The sequence below is a fragment of the Hylobates moloch genome, unplaced genomic scaffold (assembly GCF_009828535.3).
Source record: "Hylobates moloch isolate HMO894 unplaced genomic scaffold, HMol_V3 SCAFFOLD_9, whole genome shotgun sequence".
NCBI classification, from domain to species: Eukaryota; Metazoa; Chordata; class Mammalia; order Primates; family Hylobatidae; genus Hylobates; species Hylobates moloch.
Genome location: NW_026652284.1, coordinates 20,132,854 through 20,154,841, shown reverse-complemented (window position 1 = coordinate 20,154,841; position 21,988 = coordinate 20,132,854). Strand labels below are relative to the sequence as shown.

Here is a 21,988-nt window from a genome sequence, read left to right as displayed (position 1 = left end):
TGGTAATTTTTCTCCACTTCAATTTCTGGTAGGCTTGTAAGATCTTTGTCCCCAGTGTTGTATGGGTTCATTTATTATGCTAGGCACTCTGTGGAATTCAGGTGTGTCTTGGAGCGGCTTGGTGACTGAGCTTCACTAGTTCAGTGCCCCAGCCGGCTTGTTTCACTGGGAAATTCCCAATGGTGCTGTCTGCTATTGGGCCACTAAGGTTTTTCCATAAGCATCTTTCATTCGCCTGCCTGGAAAATTCAGACCTGCTGTTGCTCTTCGGAAGCTGTAGAAAGAAGAGGACTTAGGAGTCCCTGCATTCAAGAGTGGACAGGTTTAATTATCTCTGTCTCAGCTTGTCACTTCATTTGTCTCTGTTTAGTGTCCCCTGTGCAGGGGCCTTAGGTTTTGTTGTCCAAGAATAAGCATGTAGTCTTTTGTGGCTAGAGGGAGCAGTGATCTCAAGGGCAGAGAAGGGGACTGAGCATTTAACTACATACTTCTTAAATAGACTTTCCATCCCTTCTCTCACTTTTTGTAAATCGCTACCTTTACTTTATGAGCACCCAGTTTTTGGGTCTGTGGGGACAGTACTGCAGTGTAGCAAATCTGGCTACTTCTTGACTTTCGCCAACTTAGAGTTAATTTTCATTGTGTCTCATTCACCTTCTTTTAAACCCTTATAATTTTTATCCCTGTTTTTCCCTCTGTTGTCGTCATCATTATAGGTGTATGTCTTTTTTTTATATATAAATAATTCCTTTGGTGTGGTGGTTCACATCTATAATCTCAGCACTTTAAGAGGCTGAGGCATTTGAGAGCAGCCTGGGCAACATAGTGAGACCCCACCTCTATTTAAAAAATAAAATAAAAATTAGCCGGGCAAAGCGGCACATGGCTGTAGTTCTAGATGCCCAGGAAACTGAGGCAGGAGCATTGCTTGAGCCCAGGAGATTGTGGTTACAGTGAGCTATGATCACGCCACTGCACTCCAGCCTGGGTGACAGAGCGAGATCCTGTCTCTAAAAATAAAAGTTTTTCTTTTAAGTCTTTATTGTGATTTAATGATGTTTCATGAGGCACTTAAAGCAAATGCAGTTTTAAACATCATTTTAACCTGGAAAGTCCTTGATTTAAATTTTCATATTTTTATAACAAAATCCCTGTATATTTCTAACGTATTGTATGTATTTAATATATCACAGGTTTTGTGTGAATTAATCATTGGATTATATTCCATTGGAAGATTTACTATCCTAGAGTTCAGTATTTGTTGCAGATATTATATAACAAGCTTTATAATACAGATATTATATGTATATCAAGCTTTCTTACTTACCCATTTTACTTTTTAGTCCTTTAAGGGAATAACCTTCCTATAGCTTACCTTATTTATTACACCTGGTTTGCTTAGACGATGGGCTGTGTTTTGTTTTGTTATTTTGAAAGTACTTCTTGAGATGTCCTGAGACCCAAAGTATTATATACAGTTTGAACTAGATTTAGGGTGAGGGGTTGAGGGTCATTTATCCAGTATCTAAATTCACTGTTAACTAGATTTCTCTATTTACCAGAAGAATCTTTGAGTTTTAGATTATCCAGTTATGTTTAGTGAATTGAATCTCTCTTGACTGCTTTGATCTTGTTTTGGGAGGTATTGCTCATAGAATGGATTTAGTTGATTGGCTTTCTCTTAAGACTTAAGAAATAACATGATTCATTGCAGGATACAAGTTTAATTTCTTAAACAATTTGTATGTCCCAGTGAAAAGAGCAACCCAAATTTATTTAACTATTTTGAGGTCATAGACAATATTCAAGTATATTTATTTCATTATCATTCGTTATATTAATTTAATTAATTGTATTAATATTCATAGTTAATATTAATGATATATTAACAACTACTATGGTAGTAATTATTAGAATAATAGGAAATTAAATTTAGAAACTCAGCTAAGAAGTAGAGTGAAGGACTATATTTTTTATTACCAACTAGACTACAGTAAAATGACTAATAACTATTCTGATCTCAGAAATGAATTTGGATTGTTCTTTCCTAATCATATGAAAAACACCCATCCCACATAAAAGCCAGTCACTACCTAAAAGTACCCCCACATCAGAATGAAGCCGTGCACCCACAGTTTCTGTGGTCTCCTCTGCTCATTTAATAGTAAAGTGTGTGTGTGCATTCCCATTATGGTTTCCTCATAACCACATGGGGTTGTACCATACACAAAGAAGCTCTCTCTTTTTTTTAAAAAAGCATAAAAAGGAAACCATTTAAATATTGTAGTTGCTGTGGAGTTCTTTCCAAATCAGGTCATGGAAAACTACCTTAATCTTTTTTATGGTTACATTGTATTTCACCATAAGGACTTACTAAGTTAAGGTTTGATAATCCAATTAACCTTTTTCTTTCATTTTAAAAAATAAATTCCCTAATTGTGTCTGAGGATGGGCATGTTGGAATAAGTTTTCATAGACTCGCGGGAAATTTAAATTAACAGCCCACCCAGAAAGAAAATACCTGTTGACATTGTGACCCCATTTCTCTGGTAACAGGTTTATTAAAGCAAAATAATCTTTTGTGGATTATTCAAAGATCCAGAAGAGGTGAGGGGTAGAAGTTAAGTTGCATTTTGAGGTATTATAAATTGTAGGGACCAGGCATAGTGGCTCATGCTTGTAATCCCAGCATTTCTGGAGGCTGAGGTAGGGTTGTTTAAAACCGGAAGTTCGAGAGACTCCCTCTCTACAAAATAAAATACTAGCCGGGCATGGTGGTTCGTGCCTGTTATCCAAACTACTCAGGAGGCTAAGGCAGGAGGATCGCTTGAGCCCAGGAGGTCAAGGCAGCAGTGAGCTATGATCATGCCACTGTACTCCAGCCCGGGGGACAGAATGAGACTGTTTTCTTTTTTTCTTTTTCTTTTTTTTTGAGACGGAGTCTTGCTTTGTCACCCAGGCTGGATTGCAATGGTGCGATCTTGGCTCACTGCAACCTCTACCTCCCAGGTTCAAGCGATTCTCCTGCCTCAGCCTCCTGAGTAGCTGCAATTACAAGCACGCACCACCACTCTTGGCCAATTTGTTCTGTATTTTTAGTAGAGATGGGGCTTCACCATTTTGGTCAGGCTGGTCTTGAACTCCTGATCTTGTGATCCACTCACCTCAGCCTCCCAAAGTGCTGGGATTACAGGCATGAGCCACTGCCCCCAGCCTATTTTCTATTAAATAAATAAATAAAATTTAAAATATATTACGGGGTTTGAATGAGCTATATAGACCTGGGTTTTTTTGTTTGTTTGTTTTTGTTTTTTACGACAGAGTCTTGCTCCTCGCCCAGGCTGGAGTGGAATGGCACAATCTTGGCTCACTGCAACCTCTGCCTCCCACATTCAAGCGATTCTTCTGCCTCAGCCTCCTAAGTAGCTGGGATTACAGGTGCCTGCCACCACGCCTGGCTAATTTTTGTATTTTGAGTAGAGACAGGGTTTTGCCATGTTGGCCAGGCTGGTCTCGAACTCCTGACCTCGTGATCCACTCTCCTCAGCCTCCCAAAGTGCTGGGATTACAAGTGTGAACCACCAAGCCTGGTCTCAGACCTAGTTTTGTTTTGTTTGTTTTGTTTTGTTTTTTTTGAGATGGAGTCTCTCTCTGTTGCCCAGGCCAGAGTGCAATGGTGGTTTTCTTGGCTCACTGCCAACTTTTTCTCCTAGACTCAAGCAGTACTCTTGCCTCAGCCTCTGGAGTAGCTGGGACTACAGGCGAGCACCACCATACCCAGATGATGTTGGTATTTTTAGTAGAGGCAGGGTTTCATCATGTTGGCCAGGCTGGTCTCAAACTCCTGACAAGTGATCCACCTGCCTCAGCCTCCCAAAGTGCTGGGATTACAGGAGTGAGCCACTGTGCCTCGCCTATAGACCTGGTTTCATATCCCAGCTTTATTACTCACTAGCTATACTGTACCTGGTTATATTCATCTTTCTAAATTCATTTATTATGGAAAGTGTAGTACGTATTTAGAAAGCTCCTGGCTTTATAATACTCTTAATAAATCTGTAGGTACCTTGCCAGTGGGTGCAGAAACAAACATATGACTTTAGAAATTTAAAGATAGTTTTCTGGGTAATGACCAATATGGGTAGGTAAGTGAAGTTCACTAACTTATTGCTTGGGAACAGCTGAAACAATAGTAAATATAACCACAAGTAGAGCCAGAGGAGAACGGTCCTGGCAGAGTGGCGGTGACTGGTATTGTTTTTTTATGTCTTCTGGGATTTTTGAAGATTGAAGGGGATCTTCAAAATAAATTGCACATAGCAAACAAGTTGGTGCTTAACTGGAGATGGTTTTCAGATTGAACCGTAGATTGCTTTATCTTCGGTTTGAATTGATAACTTTAGGCAATGGTCCTGTGATAGCTCGACACAGCTTACAAAATATTATTTTAATGCAGTGTGATTTCAAGATTAGTCAAATGGGAGACAGTAAAGTCTGCAAGAAATGATAACTTTTGAGTGTGGGAGTAGGTGTAATTTTGTTAAGCAGCCTTGCCATGGCACAGAGGTCCCAGGACTCCTGGAATCTCATTTTTGACTACTTCCTTCCTTGCAAGGAGAAAGAAAATGCATGGTTTTAGCTTTGTACATTTGTTTTTATCTCATGATTTTTTTTTCAACCACAGACCTAGATTAAGGACATAAAATTGAGGTTAATGGCTACCTCCTTTAGAATTAAAATGAAATCAGAAATTCAGAAGTTTTTGAAAACAAGAAAAGAGAGCTAGAAATACCAAACTTTAGCAAAGCAAGAAAAGTGCACCCGTGGATTTTTCTTAAGTTTAAGAAATAGGAAATAGATAATGACTTTTTTTCCGCTGTTTTTTTTTTTTTTTTTTTTTTTATTTTTTTTTTTTTTTTTTTTCAAATTTTTTTTTTTTTTAACTCAGGTGAGTTATGCATATCTGAAAATGAAAGAAGGCTTGTTTCTAAAGAGGCTTGGAGCAAACTGCAGCAGTACTTTCCAAAGGCTCCTGAGTTTCCAAGTTACAAAGAGTGCTGTTCACAGTGCAAGGTACTGAACGCTACTGACATCTGGGGAAATGGCATGCCACCTCCCTGGGTTGACTTCCCAGGGGAATTAACACTGTACTTCTGACGGGGGTGTAGGGAGGAGGCAAGTCATGTGCTGTCAGCAGGAGACAGTTGATTGCTTCATTCTCTTTCAGATTTTAGAAAGAGAAGGGGAAGAAAATGAAGCCTTACATAAGATGATTGCAAACGAGCAAAAGACTTCTCTCCCAAATTTGTTCCAGGATAAAAACAGACCGTGTCTCAGTAACTGGCCAGAGGTATAATGATTCCCACAAAAGAAGGAATGCATCTTTTCTTTTTAAAGCCCTTGCCAAGTTCCCAGTGAGCTATTTCAGAACAACCCAGAACTTCTCATATTCTCATTTGTTTAGTTATCTAACCAGGGGATTTACTCCAGCCTGCTATTTTTTGGTAGAGGACTGTGTTTTCATTTTATTTATAAAACTTGAATAAGGACAACCAAAGTATATTATAAGGAATTTGCGTTAAGCAGGCGGTGAATTGACGGATATTGTTTTGTGATTTTTGTGTTCTAGGATACGGATGTCCTCTACATCGTGTCTCAGTTCTTTGTAGAAGAGTGGCGGAAATTTGTTAGGTAGAGACAAAATATGTTTTATTTCCTTTATTGTTATTATGATTTGGTTGACTCTGGTATTTTTTAAGATTTCGTGGATTCTGTTTGTTATACCCTTCCTTCATGGTTACTTTCACCAGCATACACTGAAAGCTTTTCTATTAAATTAAATGAATAAGCCTAAGAAACACATTGAATTACTAATATTTTCTTAAATATATCTCTGATTTTGAAATAATTATTTTAAAATCTTCTCTTTCGTCATGCAGTAATTAGGTATATTTCTCCTCCTTGTCTCATTTGAGTAGAAAGCCTACAAGATGCAGCCCTGTGTCATCAGTTGGGAACAGTGCTCTTTTGTGTCCCCACGGGGGCCTCATGTTTACATTTGCTTCCATGACCAAAGAAGATTCTAAACTGTGAGTTCCTTCTCTTCATGTGATTTTTCTTTTCTTTTCTCTTTCTGATGATTAATAAAGTATGTTTAGGAAATTTCTCATCTGACATAGTCTATTTTAAGAATTTAGTCCTTTGCTGAATTGTGGTTTTGTTTTTCCCCTTTTAAAAGAAAAGAAAGACTACTTCTCCAGGAAAGACAAGAGGCTGCCCGAGGCTATTTGTCTTTTTGCTCATTCGTTGTCCCTCTTGGAGACAACACAGCCACCCTTTCTCCTCCCCTGCTGCTGGTGACCAGCGCTGAGACCTCTTTTCCAGAATCAACATGGTCTTGGTTATAGGTTTTGTTCTGCCATGGCCAGCCTTCAGACAATTAACTAGGAGGATAGCAGGGTGGCAGAGCAAAGCCACTGCACTGGTCATCTGGAATTCTAGGGTCTTAGAACCCAAATTTTATTCCATGCTTTAAGTACTTCCAGAGGTGTGCATCTGTGAATTTCTCCCCTGATTTTACCAAAAATCATTATATACGAGAAGGTAGAATGCTTCCAACATTGTCAGAAAATCAGGAAAAGGAAATTGGAACACATAAATAAAAATGCCCTTGGGGTTAAGCTAGAGTTTTATTATTCATATTTCAGTACTGTAACATCATTTAAGGGAGTTCAAAGTTTATATATTCTCTGCATTTTCTCCTTCCTCTTTCTCTCCCTCCCTCTGCGTCCCTCCTTCCCTGTTGCTCTCTCACTCTCACTCTCCATCTCTCTTCTCTTTCCTCCCTCCGTTTCTTCCTGTCATTGTTATTATTGCAAATGTCAGACTTTCAGGAAAATATACCAATAAGCAAATGTGTGTTACCAGTTTAAAAGTTAAATGGTTCAAATATGATTAAAGGCCCCACAGTGCTTATCCTTCTGTTGCTACTTCTGTCTTTCTCCCACCCTTCCTCTCACAGTAACCACTGTCCTGAATTTAGAGTTTATCTGTCTCAGAAAGTATTCTGTAAAAAAAAAAATAAATACACGCACATAATGTCTTGCATATTTAAAACTTTTTATATAAATGGCACCATACTGTATTTATAGTTCTGCAACTAACTTATTTTACTCAATTATGTTTTTGAGATCTAACCATGTTGATTCATATAATTTCAGTCCATTTAGTTTCGCTGCTGTGGTAACATTCCTTTGTATGAAAAACTATTCTTTATGGATGATATGAATCTTTTCCCTCTAATTCCTTTGGATTAAATGTTAGTGTTGATGGTTTTGGTTTAGCAGACTAATGGATTATGTTAATTCTCTTAGTTTCCATGTGTCTTAAGGCATGTTGTGGTTTTTTTTGCACAGTATAGCTCTCATATGGCCCAGTGAGTGGCAAATGATACAAAAGCTCTTTGTTGTGGATCATGTAATTAAAATCACGAGAATTGAAGTGGGAGATGTAAACTCTTCAGAAACACAGTATATTTCTGAGCCTAGTAAGTTTTCATATTGCTTTTGGTTTCTATAGTTAAGAGCTGACATTTTAAGAAGAAAGGGTGTGTCAGTGTTGTCTGCTTAAAGTTAAAGATCATGTGGCGGTCCCAACTCCCTAGGTGGAAACTCTCATTATAATCATCCCATTATTTATACGTTTATTTATGGACAGTAAATGGATTTCCTTATCATTTGCATGTAATAGAATATAACAGTTAATAGAAAATATTATTAGGAGTTTGGGCCAGCACACTAACTCATACGTGTAATCCTAATACTCTGAGAGACTACGGTGGAAGGACTGCTTAAGGCCAGGAGTTTCAGACCAGCCTGAGCAACATAACAAGACCTCTCTACAAAATAATAAAAATGTAGCACATATCTGTAGTCTGAGCTACTCGCCGAGAGGCTGAGTCAGGAGCATGGCTTGAGCCCAGAAGTTTGAGGCTACAGTGAGCTATGTTCATACCACTGTACCCCAGCCTGGGTGACACAGCAAAACCTTGTCTCAAGAAAAGAAAATGTTACTAAGAGTTTAATGAATATTCACTAGTAACTTTGACATATGTTTTTAGATCTTTGATTCTTTAACAATGATTCCTCAGCTACTTCTGTTTTCCATTTTTTCTTTTCCCCAAAGAACTCTGTCCAGAATGCAGAGAAGGCTTATTGTGTCAGCAGCAGAGGGACCTGCGTGAATACACTCAAGCCACCATCTATGTCCATAAAGTTGTGGATAATAAAAAGGTACTGGTCCCTCTTGTGGCGATGACTAGTAATGATCAAGCGTGCTCTCTGACTTGATTTGCTGTTGTATTTGCACTGAGGGTCTGCCTAGGATTGCATTTTTGTTCCTTCAGAGCTGTTTGGCATCAGAATTGAAATTGGACAATAATTGAAAATGAACAGTTATGTGATTGAGAATTTAGTTTGTTATTAATTGATACATAGATATTTATTGAATGTCAGCTGTGTTCCGGGAATGGTCCCGGTGCTGGGGATACAGTGATAAAGAAGGCAGGTATAATACCTGCTCTCAAAATTATAGGCACCTAGTGAGGAAGATCAGGAATAAAGTATAAATTCATATGATTTCACACAGAAATGACTGTTTTGAAGGAAATTTAGCAGGGTCAAGTGGAGCTTAGTGTGAGACAGGGAGTAGACAGGAGAGGCGTCTTGGAGAAGTTGTTTTTACCCAAGCCCTCACTGTCAGGGATGCAGCCTGGGAAGTTTTCCAGACAAAGGAAACAAAAGTCAAAAGGATAAGCCTAATGTGCCTATGCAACCGAGTGAAAACCATTGCACCTAGAACAGCGCTGTCTAGTAGAGTTTCCTGTGGTGATGGACAGGTTCTAGGTTCTGTATCTGTGCTACGCACTGCAGTAGTCATTGGCCATGTGTGGCTGTGGAGCATTTGACGTGGCTAGTGTGACTGAGGAATTTAGTTTTAGTTGATTTAAAGTTAAATAGCTACATGTGGCTAATGGCTACCCTAGCGGCTATTGCTGGTCTAGAATGAAATTTATTCCAAGAAGGGATCATGATATGGAATGAATGACCATACACTATCAGGTTTTATACATCATACCAAGGATTTGGGTTTATTCCCAGTGTAGATATAAGCCCCTGGAGAGTTTCAAGCAAGGTCATGATATGATCTGATTTATAGTTTAAAAAAAATCACCCTGGCTTTAGTGTTTGGAATTGCTGTGAGGGCATAACAGGAATAAGAGAGGTCAGTTAGAGCCTCTTGCATTGACCCGCAAGGATAGGTGAAATCGATTGGATATGTTTGGGAAGTGGAGGTGTTAATACTTGCTTGGATTGGATTTCCAAGCATTTTCTTTATATTAGGAGTGGCTCTTGGGTAGATCCTGACCCAGATCTCTAGCTATCTTATTAATTTATTTAATTCCATGCTTTCTGGGATTAAAGACAAAATGGAATACATTTTATTTGATGCTTGTTTCCAAACACAAGTTTTAGAAGGGTAACTTAAAATTATGCTCTGGAGGCCGAGGGTTCTGCTTTACAAGCTAAATAAACTAAGGCCTTCATTTCCTAATTTGCTGAGAAAATGAAGTTAATGAGTATAAATGTCTCTGTTTCTCCCTGTAAAATTTTCTTAAATCTTCTGTGGCATAAAATACTATCCAATTTAGCTGTAGTTTCATTGTTCAGTTTAATAAGAGTATTTCATAGTGTTCTGCAAGAGAGCGCTTCTTCCATCTTTCATTTTCTCAATTCTTAAAGAGCATGTGACTCCTGCCACTTGAACAGTTTGAGAACTTGAAAAGGCTTGGCAATCAGTGTGCTCGGGAAGGTGTCAAGCACCTTCGAACTTCTGCAAATAACATCATTGTACAAGACTGATAATAATAACTGCTCTGCAGAGACCTCTTAAATGTATGGTGAGCACATTAAATACTACAAGAATAAGTCATAGGGTAAAAAACTAACATGTTAAAAGAGCATAGAAAACCTAGAAGGCTTGATTCTTGATCCACTCTCCAGTCTATAATCCCACCATGATAAAGGTGTTCCTCCTCTTGATAAAGGTTGCCGGTCTCAGCCCCCACATCCTCCATAGCCTGCCTTCCTAGGGTCTGACCTACTTCTCTTTGTTGTCCTGGCACATTCAGGTGATGAAGGATTCGGCTCCGGAGCTGAATGTGAGTAGTTCTGAAACAGAGGAGGACAAGGAAGAAGCTAAACCAGATGGAGAAAAAGATCCAGATTTTAATCAAGTACGTGCTGAAGCTGCTTTTCATTGTTATACTTTCTGCTGTCCTTATAGAGCAGCCACTCGAAGCCCCTGGCCATCTCTTTGTACCCTATATGGGATATGGGATATTGGTTCTTTTTTTTGAGATGGAGTCTCGCACTATTGCCTGTGCTAGAGTGCAATGGCACTATCTCAGCTCACCGCAACGTCCACCTCCTGGGTTTAAACCATTCTCCTGCCTCAGCCTCTTGAGTAGCTGGGATTATAGGCGCCCACCACCACACCTGGCTAATTTTTTATATTTTTAGTAGAGACGGGGTTTCACTGTGTTGGCCAGGCTGGTCTCGAACTCCTGACCTCGTGATCCGCCCACCTCAGCCTCCCAAAGTGCTGGGATTACAGGCATGAGCCACCGCACCTGGCCTTTTTTTTTTTTTTTTTTTTGAGATGGATCCTAGCCTTGTCACCCAGGCTAGAGTACAGTGGCACAATCTCAGCTCGCTGCAACCTCCACCTCCTGGGTTCAAGCGATTCTCCTGCCTCAGCCTCCCAAGTAGCTGGGATTACAGGCACATGCCACCATGCCTGGCTAATTTTTTGTATCTTTAATGGAGACGGGGTTTTACCTAGGCTGGTCTCAAACTCCTGACGTCATGATCCTCCCGCCTTGGCCTTCCAAAGTGCTGGGATTATAGGCGTGAGCCACCGCACCCGGCCCGTAAATTGTCTTTTGAGAACAGGAGATCGTGGGAATATGGTTGATGTAGGTGGAGATAAGTTTCAGCTTCTCAAAAAGTCAGACCCCCACATTGGAGGATATTTTGTACTTTAAACTTATGGATTTTCTACACAAAGTTTTATTTTTAACAGATGAGTTGTTTGTTTTCTTTCTTGACTACTAAAATAGTGTAGTGAAATCATGGATGGTGTTCTCCCTGAAAGAATGCAAGTATTATAATAACCATCTGCAATATCTGTGACAGGGCAGAGGTATCTGGGCTTGTTGGCCTGTCTGCACATTGATACTTCATTTTTAACGTTGATTCAGAGAGTCTGAAAAGCCGTCTTGATTTGTATCTTGGTGTGCCCAAAATAAATGTTACTTGTGGTTTCCCAACTGGTGTAAAGGGATGTCAGCATTTGTTTTCCATGGCTTATTGGCGCTCATAAAATAACCTCAAAACACCTGTGAAGAAGCAAAATCATGCAGTTTGTGACAGTGATCAGCCACTCTTGAAGTTGTCCTTCCCAATCTGTATTTCAGTCAGTCAACACTGGAGGGCCCTTTGCTTCAGTGCTAACCAAATCTGTACACTTGATGAGAATGCAGGTTTTCAGTTTAAAGGGGATATTTTTCTATAGTAAGTGATGCCCTTATTAAACTCTGTGTGCATATATACATCTTGTGTTCCTTGGCGTAAGGAACAGGGTAAAGAAGGGCAGCAAAGTCATGTCTGCAAACGCTTGTGGAGACATATTAGTTGACTCAGTGCTAATATGTCTCCACAAGCATTTGCAGACATGACTTTGCTGCCGCCCTTTACCCTGTTATCAGCTCTGTTTTCATGTCCCCATCTCTGTGGTGGGGACATCTCTGTGGTCTATACAAGCCATCTTTCAAGCCACATTTGTGCAAACTCGATTGTGTGCTTTTTAGTTGATATATTAAAAGTGTGTGTGTGTGTGTGTGTGTGTGTGGCCAGGCACAGTGGCTCACGCCTGTAATTCTAGCATTTTGGAAGGCTGGGGCGGGTGGATCACTTGAGGTCAAGAGTTTGACATCAGCCTGGCCAACATAGTGAAACCTGTCTTTACTAAAAATACAAAAAAAATTCGCCGGGCATGGTGGCAGGCACCTGTAGTCCCAGCTACTCAGGAGGCTGAGGCAGGAGAATGGCATGAACCCAGGAGGCAGAACGTGCAGTGAGCTGAGATCATGCCACTGCACTCCAGCCTGGGTGACAGAGTGAGACTCTGTCTCAAAAAAAATAAAAATAAAAATACAAAAATTAGGCCAGGTGCGGTGGCTCACACCTGTAATTCCAGCACTTTGGGAGGCCGAGGCGGGCGGATCACGAGGTCAGATTGAGACCATCCTGGCTAACACAGTGAAACCCCCGTCTCTACTAAAAATACAAAAAATTAGCCGGGAGTGGTGGCGGGCACCTGTAGTCCCAGCTACTCAGGAGGCAGAGCTTGCAGTGAACCGTGATCTCACCACTGCACACCAGCCTGGGCAACAGAGCAAGACTCCGCCTCAAAAAAAAAAAAAATACAAAAATTAGGTGTGGTGGTGTGGGCCTGTAATCCCAGGTACTGGGGAGGCTGAGGTAGGAGAATCGCTTCAACCTGGGAGGTGGAGGTTGCAGCAAGCCGAGATTGCACCACTGCACTCCAGCTTGGGCGACAGAGCAAGACTCCATCTTAAAAAAAAAAAAAAAAAGAATGCGTGTGTGTGTGTGTGTGTGCGCTCGCGCGTGTGCATGCACATGCATTTGGGTGTATGGGTGTACATATCCATGCCGATTCAGGACTCCATTCTTTTTTGTCTGTTTGACTGGCAGTACCGTATGTTTTAGTTATTACCACTTGGTAGTATGGCTTAATAATCAGTTGGGAATCAAATTTTTTTATTTTGAGATCAAGTATTGCTCTGTCGTCCTGGCTGGAGTGCAGTGGTGCCATCTCGGCTCACTGCAAGCTCCGCCTCCCAGGTTCACGCCATTCTCCTGCCTCAGGCTCCCCAGTAACTGGGACTACAGGCGCCCGCCACCACGCCCAGCTAATTTTTTGTATTTTTTAGTAGAGACGGGGTTTCACTGTGAAATCCAGGATGGGGGAATCAAATCTTTTATTGCCTGCTGTCACTAATTCTCTGTTCTCTGGTTAACTTTGTAAATTAGTTTGTTAAACTTGACACGATGTTCTTACTGTCTTTAGTTTGTTATTTTAAGCTTTGCTTTTCACCCTAAGAGTTGTTTAGAAAAACCATCTACATTTTCAAGTGATTTAGATTTTAGAAAGCTATCTTTTTTTTGATGGTCTAGTTTTATTCATTGTGGTCATGACCACAGCAATTTTTTCAAAGTGGATGTGGAATCACTCTCCTTAGTTGCGGACGACAACAGATTTCACGTTTATAAATATGATAGAGAATGTTGGGGAACATTGCTTTTTATACTGTAATTATTTTTTATACTTTATAATTTTCTTCTGTCTTCCTTTTCCTTGTTTGGATGTTGTAATACTCTAAAATGTTTTACATTTTGCTTTCTCACAAAAAATTTTTGGCTCACAAAAAATCTCAAGTGTAACCTTCCTCTTTGGAAAAGAAGAGATAGTCCCTGAAAAATGTTCAGCATTTTCAAAATGTCACCCTCCTCATCACATCTCAGTACATAGATAGCTTCTGTCATTGCTGCTTTAAATCCCTGTAATAAAAAATGATGCATTTATGCTTGTCTTTAGTGGAGATAAACAAATCCCCTTTCCTCTTTTCTCTAAGCTAGATCAACCCAACTCCTTTGACTTCATCTAAAAATTTAGGTTAATAATATACTCGGTATTGGGTATCACTTAGGTAATTGAAAGCCTTCTAAAACCAGTGGGCTGGTTTTTTTGTCAGTTAAGTTGGATTTAAATTCTCCAGATTAAGAAAGAAATAATTCCAGGAAAAGCCTTTAGATCCATTTAAAATCAGAGTTATTAAAAAATCTGTCTTGCTTGATGCTCAGGGGTTTTTTTTTTTTTGGTTGTGTTTTGTACTTTTAAAATAAAATTATATGTTCATGTAGTTATTTTTCTTTATATTCTTGATTGTAGAATTTGGGTTCAATTTGACCTTTTCTTTTTTTTTTTGAGAGAGTCTTGCCCTGTTGCCCAGGCTGGAGTGCAGTGGTGCGATCTCAGCTCACTGCAAGCTCCGCCTCCCGGGTTCACGCCATTCTCCTGCCTCAGCCTCCCAAGTAGCTGGGACTACAGGCGCCCACCACCATGCCCAGCTAATTTTTTGTATTTTTAGTAGAGACAGGGTTTCACCGTGTTAGCCAGGATGGTCTCAATCTCCTGACCTTGTGATCCGCCTGCCTTGGCCTCTCAAAGTGCTAGGATTACAGGCGTGAGCCACCACGCCCAGCCTGACCTTTACTTTCAACAGTCGAGACTGAGGAAAATGTTTCATCAGCTTTCATTTTATTTTTTTTTTTTAACTCACATGTGCACTTAACTTTTTCTCGTGAATCTTAGAATCACTCAGTTGCCTGTGTAGATCCAGGGCTAGAGCGAAACTATCCTCAGGCAGTGTCTTGCCAGTGGTTGGCACCCTGAACAAATGCTCTTCTGTGTTTGGGTCTTGATCACCTTCTGCTTTGTAAACTGTGGAGCCCATGAGTAATGAGTATGTGGCATCTTTGTCTTTAATGACCGCTAAACCGCTCTGCTTATACACGGCTGACACTCAGTGACAACTGTGGAAACCAGAGCCAGGGCCTTGAGGTTACCTCATCCAGATTTAATTAAACCAGATGAAAAGATTTTCTTAAAAATCCTGCTTCTTTTATTCTCTGGCCCGGTTAACAGAAGAATCTCCCCTGCGCCTCTCACCGCCCCCCATCCCCCACCGGCCACCACCACCACCTTTGGTACAAAAAGCAAAAGAATCTTGATCATTAACCTCTTGATGAGGGATTTATAGGAGTACTGTAGAGGACATTTAGTCCTCATCTATTATTTTTTTCTTGACTGGTACCGCCGCATGTATCATGCACACCCAGGGGCATCCTTCATACAGCACGTTTAGGTAGTCATGGCCATCATGACATTTCCCCTCTAAAAATAAAGACAATGTCCTACCTAATACTAATAATGTGCTCATAAATAAGAAAACTAACGAAAACTCCCTAATGTCCTCTAATACCCATACTCAGATATGTCTTGAACAGTTTTTTCCTCTCAAACCAGTATGTAATCAGGATATGTGTTGTTTGTATCACTTTAGACTTAGAATTTGGAACAGTTACTCTGCCTCCGCACCCGCTTTCTTTCCCTTCTTCTTTTTTTGAGACGGAGTTTTGCTCTTGTTGCCCAGGCTGGAGTGCAGTGGTGCAATCTCGGCTCACCACAACCTCTGCCTCCCAGGTTCAAGCGATTCTCCTGCCTTAGCCCCCTAGTAGCTGGGATTACAGGCATGAGCCACCATGCCTGGCTAATTTTGCATTTTTAGTAGAGACAGGGGTTTCTTCACGTTAGGCTGGTCTCGAACTCCTGACCTCAGGTCATCTGCCTACCTCAGCCTCCCAGAGTGTTGGGATTACAGGCGTGAGCCACCATGCCCAGCTCTTTGCCTTCTTGACATTGAACTTGGACCAGTTTGATTTCTTTTAGATTGTTCCATGTTCTGTATTTGGCTGATTGCTTCTTTATGTTACTTATTTTAATTTATTATATCCCCTGTATTCCAGTTTCTGTAAATTGAAAGGTGGGCATAAATGTTTGATTACATTCCGGTATAACATTTTTGCAAGAATATTTTATGAGTGAGGCTGTATATTTTGCCATTAGGACAAGTGGTAAAGTCTTGTTTTTAGTCAAATTAAGTTTGTTTTTTTATTTTAATGTTTTATTTTTAAATTCACAGCAGTTTATACTTAGTTTCCATGTCATTCTCAAGAAGAGAAGAAAATGTTTAAAATTCAGGTTGTTCATGAACTAAATTTTGTAATCCTGAAGTTTTTCAGTTTATTATGTTTTTCTGATGTAAGGTCTTTTTTATAAAAGAGACAGAGTCTCACTCTGTCAGCAGACTAGAGTCCAGTGGTGCGATTGTAGCTCACTGCAGCCTGGAACTACTGGGCTCAAATGATCCTCCTGCCTCAGCCTCCAAGTAGCTGGGACTACAGGCTCATGCCACCACTCCTGGCTAATTTTTGGTCGAGGTGGGTCTTAATATGTTGCCTAGGCTGGTCTTGAACTCCTGGGATTATAGGTGTGAGCCCCCTCACCAAACCTTAAATGTCTCTTGTAACAAACATTTAAACTGGTTACATGCACGTAGAGGTATGTATTACTCATTATTTTCTTTTATCAATTATATGTGAGCCTGCCAAGAAAGTCTTGTTAGTCTCTACTCATTGTTTACATTGAATTTCAAATGGTTAAGGGACCAGTAAGTAAACAGCTTTTGTTTACCTGAAAAACTTCATGAGCAAGGGTCACATTATGTTTAATTTCAGTGCTTTCTTCATTTCCAATCTTCATTATAGAGCAATGGTGGAACAAAGCGGCAAAAGATATCCCATCAAAATTATATAGCCTATCAAAAGCAAGTTATTCGCCGAAGTATGCGACATAGAAAAGTTCGTGGTGAGAAAGCACTTCTCGTTTCTGCTAATCAGACGTTAAAAGAATTGAAAATTCAGGTGAGGAAAACATTTGTTCAAGTTTGCTCTGGACTTAAGAAGGCCTTTATGAATTCCTGCTTTCCACCTGTATTTACATATATGTATGTATCTGTGCTTTTTCCAAAAGACTTAAAGTTTTCAAAATAGCCAAAAATCTTTTTGTGAAGATGAAAGTGAATTTTGGATTCTGGAAACTTGGGCTGGTTCTGCAATAGCTTTCCAATAATGAGAAACATTGGGAACCACTTAATTTGTCACATGTCAAGGTTGTGCCAGGGTAACTGTTCTCTCACTTTATTGTGCTGTATGCTTTTCTTTGACCACTTAATAGGTATCGGTGCCTGTTACCAGGAACTGCTGTGAAATTTAATGGGAGATAAAAGGCAGCTTATTATTAGCGATTAGTGATTGCTTATTCACTAGGCTGTCACAGTATTTTTGGTGGCAGATAAATCTGTTTGATAGAGGGGTTTTTTTTGTTGTTTTGTGTTTTTTTTGTGAGACGGAGGGAGTGCAGTGGTGCCGTCTTGGCTCACTGCAACTTCTGTCTCCCAGGTTCAAGCGGTTCTCTGCCTCAGCCTCCTGAGTAGCTGGGATTACAGCTGCGTGCCACCACACCCAGCCAATTTTTGTATTTTTAGTAGAGACAGGGTTTCACCATCTTGGCCAGGCTGGTCTTGAACTCCTTACCTCGTTTTCCACCCGCCTCAGCCTCCCAAAGTGCTGAGATTACAGGTGTGAGCCACCGCGCCCGGCCTTGATAGAGTTTTAAAATTATCTTTACCTTTCTTTATCCAGTGATGTGTTCCAAATTGTGATATAGATTTATTTTAGATATGTCCTCTCCATCCCCCCAAAGCATGCATTGCTTTACAAATCAGTTCCACGGCTGTAGTGCAGGCATTATGAAATGGTTTCATGATACTGTTATTTCTTCGTATCGATACTGAAGTACTATAAATAAGCATTCCAGTGGTAAATCTCAAACCCTAGGCAGAAGGAACTGATAAATTCAAGATGTCCATGAAAAAATCTGGCCCCTAATCTGTTTCAGTCACTGATAGATATCCAAAAAGTTGACCAAATTTCCTCCTTTGCTACTTTTATGTGGCATAGTTTACTGGTTACACATTTTTCTTGTTGCTGATATTTATCATTGTAATTGAGGCAAAAGTACAGGCCTCCTTTGAGGGTGTTATGTATTCCAGATTGTCCTAACAACAGTATTTCCCTTGGTTGAACCCATGGCTCTGAAAATAAGTGTGTTGGCATAATATCTTTACTCTGTTATTGTACCTTTTACATCTAAGAACCCTTGTTTCTATCACTGGCTTTCTGCCTGTCATTGGGAAACCTCGAACATTCAAAACCTTTAAATTACAGAAAGAGCCCCTGTGCATAAAGACATTTTTTAAAGCCTGTGCTGCTTTTATTATGGACTACGATTTTTGAAGAATAAACCAGAAGTCAGCAGAATTAACCCTTCCATCTGAGAGCACGTACCTGCCTGAAGATGGCAGCTGTTCACACAGCCCCCATAGGTGCTCTTCCTGAATGGCTCTCTCATCTCCCACTCTTGCTTCAGGGACCACTGTGGGCCAGAGTCAAAGAAAAGGCAGTGGAAGGTCTTTCCCCACACTACATAGTGGTGGGAGCTTGTAAAGCTTCAACTAGATGTGAGCCTATTTGCCTGGCAGTGTGGATAGCATCAGAGTTTGTAAGGTTTGCTTGAAACATTACAAACCTTGCTGTGTCTAATCAGTAATTCATCCACCTTTGATCCCATGAGGTTAATGAAGTACAGTTTGTTCATCTCCTTTCTCAAAAGATGTGCAGTGTTTAGTTGTATTATTTATTTCATTTTCCCAAAGATAGATCTTTAGTGGGTGGGTGGTATTGCCTGCCTGAGAAAGTAGAATATTTTGGCACAGAGGTGAAATGGCTGGCAGCTGAGGCGATTGCTTCTGTATTTTCTTTTTTCAGCCCCACACACCATCACAAGCAGAGGAGAGCCATTCCCTGATAGCAACAGAGTTTTCATGGCTCCTGTTAAGCTCCATAGACCAGGAATGCCACATCTACTTGTTAAGCAGACCTCTATCATGTTCTTTATACTCAAGCATTCTCCTAGCACTTAGAGTTTAAGGATTATTTTACCGTAGGCCTCCCTGCCTCGGTTGGCCTGTTCCATCTTCTCACTAGAAGCATGTGTTCATCTTTCATATTGACTCTTCTGTGAAACCTGTCTTGGCCCCTTTCATGGAACTGACTGTCCCCCTGTGCTCGCTAGATCCTGCACATACCTTCTGCTACCATCCTAACAACTTTGTTTTGACCTCACTCCTGGGAACCCCTCCAGGGCGGGATTATTCACTTTTATATTATCAACACCTAGAACAGTACTTGACACACGGTAGCTTCTTAATAAATGCTTCATTAGTTGTTGACAGCATCTCAATGTCCTTGTCCGTTCTCAGAATATAATATGTGAACGTCAGCCCCTCAGTTGTGGCACTTGTGTCTAGAGGTATTTGCTATTTGTCCAGTTTTATAGGGTAGTACAAAAACACTTAGCATTTAGGGGCATGAACAAGCATTTCTACAGTCCAGCAGCTGTGACATTATCCATGTTAAGTTATAGCATCACACACATCCACCGTAGCTCTGCTCGATCTTCATGGTTCCGGAACATTTGCTGGTGTAGGGCTGGATATGCCTGTGCTTGATGTTTGCATGCTGAGCTGGCTTGGATAGAACTGTCCTGTCAGTACTCCTGCTTATTGCTTCATGAAGACCATTGATGATGCCAGTGCACTTTTCATTGCTAGCCACAGATCTCTGGCTAGTCCATCCCTGCCTGCTTTTCAGGTGCTAATGTTCTTTTGAAAAATCCAAGTAAGATTCTGTCCCAGCAGTTAGGGAGGAGGCCAGTGCTGTTATCCTTGTTCTTATTTGTCTTTGGTGCCATTATTAAAATCACTTTTCTGGTCTCCATCACGCTGGCCTGTCAAGCTCTTGGGCCCTGTTACACACACAGTTCAGGGTTGATTTGTGAGGCTCATTTTGTCTTTCCACATCCAAAGAATAGAGTGCAGGAAAGGGCAGAATGGTTTTCCCATGACATCATGGGTGTTGGTGTAATATAAGATACATGTAAAGCATGCATTTTATGGGTAAGTTAAAAAGCATACTAATATGAATATTCTTGAACTTGTCTACCGAGTTAAGAATTAAAACAGTGTCATTGAAGGTTAACTGTGTTTGCCTCTCTGAGCCCAACTTCTACTTGCCCTCCAGAGGTAAACGTGACCCAGAAATGATAAAATTTAAAAAACAAACCTTTCGGAATTTGTAAAAACATTTAAATATTATGTATACCAGTATTTTGGAATGTATGTATGATTTATTTTTGAGACAATGTCTTTCTGTCACCCAGGCTGGAGTGCAGTGGTGTAATCTCGGCTTACTGCAACCTCTGCTTCCCGGGTTCAAGTGATTCTCCTGCCTCAGCCTCCCAAGTAGCTAGGATTACAGGTGCATGGCACTACTCCCAGCTAATTTTTGTATTTTTAGTAGAGATAGGGTTTTGCCATGTTGGCCAGGCTGGTCTTGAACTCCTGACCTCAGGTGATCCACCTGCCTCAGCCTCCCAAAGTGCTGGTATTACAAGCATGAACCACCACACTCATCTGGAATGTATTTAATTTTTTTTTTTTTTGAGATGAGAGTTTCGCTCTTGTTGTACAGGCTGGAGTGCAATGGCGCGATCTCAGCTCACCACAACCTCCATCTCCTGGGTTCAAGCAATTCTCTGGCCTCAGCCTCTTGAGTAGCTGAGATTACAGGCATGCGCCACCACGCCCAGCTAATTTTGTATTTTTAGTAGAGACGGGGTTTCACCATGTTGGTCAGGCTGGTCTCAAACTCCTGACCTCAGGTGATCCATCCGCCTCGGCCTCCTAAAGTGTTGGGATTACAGGCGTGAGCCACTGCACCCAGCCGTATTTAATTTTTAACACTTGGCCAGAACTGGGGTGGGGCATATAGTGCCTACCCTTGAGAAATTCATATTTTGCTTCCTAGAGACAAAACTCAGTCTAAGAATATGTGACAGTTCCAAAGTCTGAATTATACACCCCAGGCCATTTGCTAAAGGAATAAGAACAAAAGAGAGAATTTAAAGATGGTTTTAAGAAAGAATTTTGGGCCAGGTGCAGTGGCTCATGCCTGTAATCTTTTCACTTCGGGAGGCTAAGCTGGCAGGATTGCTTGAGTCTAAGAGTTTGAGACCAGCCTGGGCAACATAGCAAGACCTCATGTCTACAAAAAAAAAAAAATCAGCCAGATATGGTGGCACATATCTGTAGTCTCAGCTACTCAGAAGGCTTAGGTGGGAAGATCCCTTGAGCCTGGGAGTTCAAGGCTGCAATGAGCCATGATCACGCCACTGCACTCCAGCCTGGGTGACAGAGTGAGACCCTGTCTCAACAAAAAAAAAAAAAGAAAAGAAAAGAAAGAATTTGGACTTGACTTGTTGATGAAAGGATATGGGGCCTAGGAAAGATCAGGTGACAGTGATGACCTTGCCCAAGCCTCAGAGTAGCCATCAGCCCAGCCCCACTTTTTACTCATTTTATTTCCCCACACCTCCATCCTTGGGAAGCTGGTAAGGTAAGGAACAAGCGCATCTATATGTGTAATTGTTTCCTAATACTCTACCAGACCTCTTAAGGATGTTCCTGGATATATAGGGACGATAGCCTCAGTAGGAGTATAACAAGTAGGCTGACTGTAAGCAATAGTGGTTTTGTACTCTGAAGCCTTTTTGTTTGTTTTTTTTTTTTTTTTTTAAGAATCCTTGCATAATTTATTTAAATAGGGTATAAGTCTTAGCATTTTGCATTGTATGGACTTTGTCTCTTTTATATTGGCACAGATCATGCATGCATTTTCAGTTGCTCCTTTTGACCAGAATTTGTCGATTGATGGAAAGATTTTAAGTGATGACTGTGCCACCCTAGGCACCCTTGGCGTCATTCCTGAATCTGTCATTTTATTGAAGGTAAGTAAACAGCTCCTTAGCTGAAGAACTCAAGGTTTTACATGTTACATAACTATGTGTAAACTGTGTGAAATGGTAGTTAAAGAATGCCTTGGGTCTTTAGCAGAGGGTAGTGGTAAATGACTGCTATGGGTTTTTGCAGCTCAGCCCAGCTCTGGCTGAGCCCCAGGAGACTTAGAGGAGGTCAGGACATCATCATATCTTGTTCTTGTGTGTTATAGTAGGTGATGTTACGCCACAGCATCAGCAACTGCTA

The 21,988-nt window shown here is 40.7% G+C and overlaps 1 protein-coding gene across 7 annotated transcripts in view; it reads left to right on the top strand.

The window, feature by feature from the left end:
• The window catches only part of USP48 (ubiquitin specific peptidase 48), a 108,006-nt gene that overhangs the window by 74,452 nt on the left and 11,566 nt on the right, over positions 1 to 21,988 (top strand). For 6 of the 7 annotated variants that reach the window (XM_032759221.2, XM_032759220.2, XM_058443769.1 and 3 more), the window contains 9 exons: positions 4,949 to 5,073; positions 5,228 to 5,350; positions 5,630 to 5,691; positions 5,979 to 6,089; positions 7,416 to 7,546; positions 8,185 to 8,291; positions 10,190 to 10,294; positions 16,533 to 16,688; positions 21,607 to 21,732. In XM_032759221.2, the coding sequence (XP_032615112.1) occupies positions 4,949 to 5,073; positions 5,228 to 5,350; positions 5,630 to 5,691; positions 5,979 to 6,089; positions 7,416 to 7,546; positions 8,185 to 8,291; positions 10,190 to 10,294; positions 16,533 to 16,688; positions 21,607 to 21,732 (1,046 nt within the window). Of the gene's footprint in view, positions 1 to 4,948; positions 5,074 to 5,227; positions 5,351 to 5,629; positions 5,692 to 5,978; positions 6,090 to 7,415; positions 7,547 to 8,184; positions 8,292 to 10,189; positions 10,295 to 15,570; positions 15,593 to 16,532; positions 16,689 to 21,606; positions 21,733 to 21,988 lie in introns of those variants that run through there. The other variant, XR_009214773.1, reaches the window with a different exon arrangement.